An 8,451-nucleotide genomic window follows, 5' to 3' on the forward strand; every position below is an offset into this window, starting at 1 on the left:
AGAGAATCGTTGCAAGCTCACTGCTTTCCTTGAGACACAGTAATGAATTAACGCGAGCATCGCATTGTCTGTTAACCAACCTGCTATTTTCGGTCACGCACGTCAGCGTAGGTTCGCAAAATTATTTAAACGCCAAGCAAAAATAAAGTTAACGCAAAGAACCTTCAGTTGTCAGTCACCGGGCCTGGAGCGAAGTTATTGCTTCTGTGTGTCGTCCGTTTTTTGTGCTGTTTTTACCCTTTTTCGATAATGCAGACTCATAGAACGTACTGTACGTTAAACTAAGCTTTCACCAAGCCGAGGCTCAAAGCTAGTCCAGTTCGTTCATGGTTTCTGTACCAAGCAATGCTTGGATACCAAACGTCAAACGCTTGCAGAACAAAATATCGCTTACCTGCGATCTTTGGGGGATCTAAAGAATCTGCGTACACCACAGAGCCGCACAAGCGTTGCGATTCCCAGACACAGCCATCTCGTCATTTGATCCTAGTTTGTCTGTCTCAGTCGCTTCGTCACACCCCGCTAACGAGCATGGTTCCGAAGTTTCACATGGACGGCCTTCCAGTACAAGCAAAAATCATCACCAAGGTCAAGGAATATGCGCACAACACTCAACAACACTCACACCAAGCATGAGCTGGGCTTAGCAGCCGTCAGTCGTCACCGTCACAGACCAGTCAAATATACCTGGTAGCGAAGCTTCCATAGAAGCTACGCCCATACGTTCAAAACATGGCGGTCGGTTTATGGGGCTTAGCGCCATCTGTGTGACAAGGAAACACTTCCAGCGGGAAAAAAAATTAATAAAATGACGTCATACACGTTAAAAAAAAAGAAGTGACGTCATTTCAGTTTCAAAGGCGCGAATTTATTTTGGTGGCCTGTCATTAGGGCAGTATTTTGACCTGTCTCGGAATTCGACGCGATGGTCGTTGCGAGCTTCTAGCGCGCAAGGCGACGCAGGGAAAGGCCAGCCGTACGGGTGTCACAATCGCACCCATGGCGCACTGGTTCTTTGCGGCACGAGGAAGGCTTTCGGTGTTGAATGCTTCTCGCATCAGCGAATGCCGAGCCCGTCGGCCAGAGCAGCCACACGATGGCAGTTAAGTGAAAAATAATCTTGCGGTCGTAACTCACTACTTTTGACTAGAACTCAGACAAACGTTGACGAGCAAAACAACACAACATATGAAGGGGGCGTATAGTAAAAGGTGAACTTTACGAGCGCATCTTTCTGGATTCTGCAAGAGCTGCATTTCATTGCAACTGATAGCGGCGTGAACACACTTTTTTTAGCGGGCGCTAAACAATAGATAATAATGTCTAATTATAGAGTGAAAGAATGATTTTCTTCATTGGCCAGATGTCATCATTATCATCATCAGCCTATATTTATGTCCACTGCAGGACGAAGGCCTCTCCCTGCGATTTCCAATTACCTCTGTTTTGCGCTAGCTGATTCCAACTTGCGCCTGCAAATTGCCTAACTTCATCACCCCACCTAGTTTTCTGCCGTCCTCGACTGCGCTTCCCTTCTCTTGGTATGCATTCTGTAACTCTAATGGTCCACCGGGTTATCCATCCTACGCATTACATGGCCTGCCCAGCTCCATTTCTTCCTCTTAATGTCAACTATAATATCGGCTATCCCCGTTTGCTCTCTGATCCACACCGCTCTCTTCCTGTCTCTTAACGTTAGGCCTACCATTTTTCGTTCCATCGCTCTTGTGCGTTCCTTAACTTGTTCTCGAGCTTCTTTGTTAACCTCCAAGTTTCTGCCCATATGTTAGTACCGGTAGAATGAAATGATTATACACTTTTCTTTTCCAGATGTATATAAAATTAATTCGAGATTTCATTTTCTTCAACATATTTAAGTAGAGTCTTGTCCTTAATTAAAAAAAACGATTTTTATTTAGCAATATTTCTTCCCTCCTCACCTAGTCACGCTTCAATCGCTGCTCCCATATCCGCCCTTGCTGGTGTTGGTGACCGGACCGCTTTTCGCCCGAAGCTTCGCGACTCGTTTGATTCGGCCTTGGTAGTCATGTCAGAAGAAACAGACGAAATCATGTGAGAGGAAGAGAAAGCGCTTTCGTTTTCTTCACGCAATAAATTTTTTTATTTTATTATTGTATTCGTTATTAAAGCGCTGCAACAGCTAGCACAATTGAAGCATTTTAGTTTATGCAATTTTATCATTTATATCTTGTTTAACAGCCGGCCGCGGCGAGGGTGGCGCCACATTCGAAAACAATACTAGTGGTTGCTTTCCGCCGGTTGTGAAATACCACTATCGTGTGCGAAGAGCTATGCAGGTCAAACTGGACGTTATGTCAACGACCGAGCATTGGAGCATGAACTGTTATTAAAGAACAAATACAATGCGCACTTACCTGCACATCGCATTGCCTACGCTTTTGAGCGACTGCTTAGTGAGATAAAGATACTGGGCAGAAGCACTGACAAGTTAACACGAGAATTCTTGGAGGCTTTTTATGTGTTAGAACAGGCACGAATTGCATTGGCGATATGTCTGTATATGTCTTCGGAAACAAGTTTCAACTGCTTGACTCAATGTGGTGAGGTTTATAACGTGAATGCTGCCGGCCTGCGCATATGTTGTATCTTTGTGACTTCGCTCTACGAATGAACAGTTCAGGGCCCGTTCTGTTCCCTCCTATGCTCCCTCCTACTAAAGTGTTTGTTTCCACGTCGCACATACCTCCTAGCCTGTTAGTCCGTTCAACAAAATATATAAAATTTATTTGTATTGGCACTCTCACTAGTACAACGCAGGTGACAATCAGAGAGATTGCTTGTAGTCGTATATCTGCGGAGTTTTCTTAGTGCGCAACCTGGTCAAAGAAGCAAAACGTACAGAAACAATCTTGGTGAATCGCTTCTTTGCTTATTTATTGAAAATCAGCAATAAAGCATGCGCATAACAACTATAGAGGACATTTCCTTTCGAAAGGTAGAGTTTGTACATGTCATCCGCCGTATCAGCACCTATTGTTCTAGTATGAATGTCAGTACATGTAACAGTATGTATACTTTCTTGCAGCTACTCGGGCCAACTGCGATGGTTGTTGCCGTCTACTGGGCCACATCGCAACCGGCTGAATTGTGGCGACTCGCCTCCGTGGTGCTTTTGTGTCTTCAAACGTGCTCAACGACTCAGGGATTAGCTCTCGTCGTGTCAGCCTCGACCAGCGCTCAGGTGAGCAGAAGGGTCAGCTTCTGTCTAGCGCACGCATTTTCTTATCTCTAAAGATCGTCATTAATCAAGCACAGCCGATTCAGCATAGATACCAACAGTCATGGACACAGTGCGTAATCAAGGCGTATACAAAGCATTCGTGAACACATTGGCAAACATCTATAAGACTGCACGGCAATCTCAATTCTCCACAAGAAAAGTGGGAAAATACATATCAAGAAAGCCTTCAGCCAAGGAGACACAATCTCTCCAATGCTATTCACTGCATGGTTAGAAGAAGTGTTCAACCTCTTAGACTGGGAAGGCTTCGGAGTGAGGATCAGCGGCGAATATCTCAGCAACCTTCGCTTTGCAGATGACATTGTCCTATTCAGCAACAATGGAGACGAATTACAACAAACGATTGAGGTCCTTAACCGAGAAAGTGTAAAAGTGGGGTTGAAGATGAATATGCAGAAGATAAGATAATGTTCAATAGCCTGGCAAGGGAACAAGGATTCAGGATCGCCAGTCAGCCTCTAGAGTCCGTAAAGGAGTACGTCTATCTAGGTCAATTACCTACTCACGGGGGATCCTGATCTCGAGAGAGAAATTTACAGAAGAATAAAATTGGGATGGAGTGCATACGGCAGGCATTACCAAATCCTGACTGGGAGCTTACCACTGTCGTTGAAAGGAAAGTGTACAATCACTGCATTCTACCGGTGCTAACGAATGGGGCAAAAACTTGGAGGTTAACTAAGAAGCTCCAGAACAAGTTAAGAACCGCACAAAGAGCGATGCAACGAAACATGTTAGACCTAACGTTAAGAGACAGGAAGAGAGCGGTGTATATCAAAGGATAAACGGGGATAGCCGATATTCTAGCAGACATTAAGAGGGAAAAATGGAGCTGGGCAGGCCATGTAATGCGTAGGATGGATAACCGGTGGACCATTAGAGTTACAGAATGCATACCAAGAGAAGGGACGCGCAGTCGAGGACGGAAGAAAACTAGGTGGGCTGATGAAGTTAGCCAATTTACAGGTGCAAGTTGGAATCAGCTAGAGCAAGACAGAGATAATTGGAGATCGCAGGGAGAGGCCTTCGTCCTGCAATGGACATATATATATAAGCTCATTATGATGTCCAACCTAGTGTCATTCTGGAAATTCGTTACAAGTGGATACGCCTTGCAAGCTCACCGGGTACAATTCTTAAATTGCTATATGTGCCGCAAGGTAATTAATTAAGAGTTTATTTGTGATTTTTTGTTGATTAGTTGAAAATGTGTTTCGATTTTTTGTGCAAGTAATGTCCTGCTCTGAATAATCAAGTCCAAGGACTAGAAATGTGTTATCTGCAAAAGGTGATTTTTTAAAAATTCAGAATAAAAAATTTTAAAAATTATCACCCCCTATACTGTTGACACAAGTACTTCACGGTACTATCTACGCACACTAATTGTCCACAACTATTTGTGGAAATATCTAGGACACGAACGTGTGTGGCCTACGTTCAGCCATACAGTCCTAATCTCGTTCCACATAAAGTTTCACTAAGTGAGTGGGACATTTTTGCAAAAAATGTACCGCTTGTTCGGTGGAATTTATGTGGACGAGATTAAAATGTTCCACTTACTTAGCGAAACATATGTGGGACGAGGATAAGAATGACATGCAGTAACAGCGGCGAGAAGTTCAGCGACCGAAGGAAGAGCCGACGCTCAAGGCTATCTGTTTGATGTTCCACTTCCTTAGCGGAACTTTTGTTGAACAAGACCAAGAGTGCAGCCGTATAATTGTTGTTGACGTAAAACATATGATAAAATATTCCTTTTGCGAAAATTTGCAGTACGCCCATTATGAATAGGTGCACAGGTGGGGGAATGTACAACGAAGCATATAATAATTATTATAGGAGCTCTTATATCGATACATCAAACTCCGGGTAATTTTACTACTCAAAACAACGCTGAATGTATCTCTACATGTTTTCGACTTGTTTAAAAGTCATGCTTGATCTAGGAAAGCGTTAGCGCCAACATTTGCGACTTTCCGCAGATTGAGCCCATCTTTAGGACCTTAAATTGAATGTCGACACACTCAAAACATTTTAACGTTCAGATCATAAGTTTAAACAGTACCTACCACTCTGTTTATTTAATAAATGAAGTCTGTAAGAATGGCAGGCTCATTGTGCGAGAAAAGCCTCGTTTCTTTCTTGATTTATATAATTTTTTTTTAGAATTAGCTCGGTCAAGTGCTCCTCAGAGCAAGCACACATTGTATCTCTTGTATTTCTAAATGGTAAGCTTAGCACATGCCACTGGCAGATCCATAGGGGAGTTGGGTCTCAAGGCCCATTATGAGCCCCCCTTCTGAGACATGCCGGCGCTTCGGCATTGACAAAATTGAGCGAACCATGAGCCCCCCCCTTCTTCCCATTTCTGGATCCCTCCCTGGCACATGCAGTGTGCCTGTCGGATTGCGCTGTTTGAACACTGTCACAGTCTTTGAATGGCGGTCTCCTGAGTTAACACTTCTGCGTAAAACAAACGGAAGAATGTTGCAACGCGCACCTTCCAATTCCTTGATAATGTACTCATGCAGGCCAAATTTCCGACTGCACTTTCAGACGGCTCTCTTTGTGGCGCTCCCAGCTGCGTCACCATCGTTCCTGTTCAGCGGTTACTTTATGCCTCCAAAGCTGCTCCACCCAGCGGTGGCCTGGGTAACCCAGTTGTCCCACCTCCACCATGCGCTTCAAGGCATACTGTACGCATTGTACGGCAGCGGACGGGCCGAATTGCACTGCGACGAAGACACGTTCTGCTTCTTCGCCGACCCCGAGCAAGTCCTCGCGGAGACGGGCGCTGAGGACGCCTGGCTACCATTGAAGTTTTGTATCTTGCTCGCCATGGACGCCATGTACAAGACCATCGCTTACGTCATTCTCCGGTGGCGTCTCCGACTGAAGAAGTAGTTCTCTCCTCGCAAGATGTTCGCGCGGCGAGCAGATACGTAGATGCCCACACTCATCCATTCAGAATTCTGACGACCCAAGCGAGACGACCGCAGAAACGGCTCACTATTGTGTATTACTGTGATAACTCTTACATGAGACACACTACTCACTGTTTTCTTAATTCCTGACGGAAGTCGGAGCACCGAGCGGAAAGCAGTTGTGCATTAAAGGCTACACTTTTACTCATTTTTACTGAGCCTCATTTTTACTTCATCTCTCCTTACATATAGTGCGCGAGGCATTTGAGTATTGAGGACGCAGCTTCGAGTCGCCTCATACAATTAGCAACCTCATTCTATTTTTCTAGGCGCTTAGCGTCATCCTCACCAAACTCTCTGTCACCTATCTAGCACATTTATTCCAGGGTATCAACTGCCAGTCTGGCGCAGTAGATAAAGTCGTAAGCAATGGTAGTAACCTATTACTCGCCAACCAGATCGCCCAGAGCAGATTACTCGCCCACCAGACCCGTAGATTGCCACCTTCAAAAATGCCACCAAATCATTTCCTTTTGAGAGGAGACAAATGTTTATGGCCAAGTATCATCTCAGACAAAGCGAAATAAGCGCTGCCAGCGTTCAAAGTCAATTTAGGCGGTTGAGTTTTTCCAGCAGGCGTAGGCCATGATGACTGGATGAGTGAGAACCCTGAGAAGCCATTTATGGCCTTGATGAGCGCTTTCGAGTGGCACATTCAACAACCAAGCTGTCTGGGCAATATTTTATTACGAAACACTACAGAGTAATCGATTTTCTTGGTGCCACAAGGCCTGCGCTACCCAACAGCTACTGGCTGTGAGCTTCTGCGACCCTTTTCACCTTCAAGATGGCGTCAGGGGCGTAACTGAGAGGAACGCTAACAGCCAAACAATGCTAAAGACTCGGTCAAGGCTGCTAGCACCGAATCAACACACCATCAACACAAATTTTCTAATCTGATCATGCGACCTTCTGAAGTCATCCGAAACTAGAATTAAATCTCGCAGCCGGTAATACAGCGCGCACGCTGTATTACCGGCTGTGCGTGCGTGCGTACACGCGCGGTTGGGCGGTAGACATTTCACATAAAGGCATTCTGAGAAAAGCAGTGAAATAAGTACTTAACAGCTACACAGCACAGTCTGCGCAAGAGGTATAGGCTTTCTTCGGTTCACGCGTACACTAACAAAAAAAAAGTTAACACGCTGCGTCTCTGAAACTACCGACCAGAAATTATTTGTCTCCTCCCCCCCCCCCCCCCCCCTCATAGTTGGAATTTCAATAATACTTCATGTTTCAGGTCAAAGAAAATAATTGCTATGGAGTAGCAGAATGATCTGTCAAGCTTTAAAGTCACTCTTGGCACTGTTGGTGCTAACCTGGTCTAATTTGATGCATAATACAGCTACTTTAACATATACAAGCAGGATATGTCACCGCGTTGCTTCAGAGCAAAGGCTCGAAGCAGTGTGCGAGTTTTTACAGCAAGCGCTGGAAGTGCAAATTCGGGAAACGTGAGTCCACCGAATCGGATGCTGTAGAAGACAGCACGGCATGAATCAAATACATTTTCTTCTTCTTGCTTTTTTTTTTCATTTTCACTTTCTACGTGCGCTTTTTGTTCTAGGCCCGTGCGTTACCTACCTGCATTCAATGAATTCCATGCTTTCTAATAAAAAAGTTGGCTAAGCACTCGACCTGTACCGGCTTTCGATTGTCTTGCTGTTATGTGTGCTCCTTAATGTATAGTGTATAATATTAGCATGTATAGCCGGAGCTTCCAAAATGGCTGTGCATCCAAAGTCCTCACCGCGGCTGAGCTATTTACGTTCAAGACGTCTCTCAAGTAATGTTTCCGGCCCTCTACGCTTAATATTATTGTTAGCCCATTCGTAAGACAAGCCTACAAAAATAATAATAATTAAGCAAAGTCCTGAAAGAACCGCCAGCTTTCAGTTTTTTTTTTTTTTTCGACGTGGCATTTTTTGCTGTCCTAGCGCTTTCAAGTTAGCATACTGGCCGTAAAGCGTCCCCTGTATATCCACTCATCTCATTACGCTGATCACCCATACAAATAAATGCATAAAATTCCCTCAATTAACCATTTCAATTTTTGTGCACTTTTCCAGAATCCAGTTGTGGTTGGTTTTCGTGGCACTTTAACTACGGTCCCTCACTAATTTGCATTCCAGTAAGGACTCCGTACGAGAGGCAGCCTTGTAGTTTCCGCCAGCCTCCACCTGA

General features: G+C 44.7%; 2 protein-coding genes across 3 annotated transcripts in view; one reads left to right on the forward strand and one right to left on the reverse strand.

Moving 5' to 3' along the window:
- LOC119456114 (uncharacterized) overlaps positions 1-1,248 on the reverse strand; it is a 99,796-nt gene extending 98,548 nt beyond the window's left edge. Inside the window, exon 1 of the mRNA XM_049669551.1 lies at positions 395-1,248. The gene's annotated coding sequence lies outside the window, so the exon portion shown is untranslated. The remainder of the gene's footprint in view (positions 1-394) is intronic.
- Positions 1-6,411, forward strand: part of LOC119456111 (ATP-binding cassette sub-family G member 1) — a 41,227-nt gene extending 34,816 nt beyond the window's left edge. For both annotated transcript variants that reach the window (XM_037717714.2, XM_037717713.2), the window contains 2 exons: positions 3,068-3,223; positions 5,840-6,411. In XM_037717714.2, coding sequence (XP_037573642.1) covers positions 3,068-3,223; positions 5,840-6,187 — 504 coding nt within the window. In that variant the 3' untranslated portion in view covers positions 6,188-6,411. The remainder of the gene's footprint in view (positions 1-3,067; positions 3,224-5,839) is intronic.
- Positions 6,412-8,451: the final 2,040 nt, after the last annotated feature.

Source organism: Dermacentor silvarum, chromosome 6, assembly GCF_013339745.2.
Source record: "Dermacentor silvarum isolate Dsil-2018 chromosome 6, BIME_Dsil_1.4, whole genome shotgun sequence".
NCBI lineage: Eukaryota > Metazoa > Arthropoda > Arachnida > Ixodida > Ixodidae > Dermacentor > Dermacentor silvarum.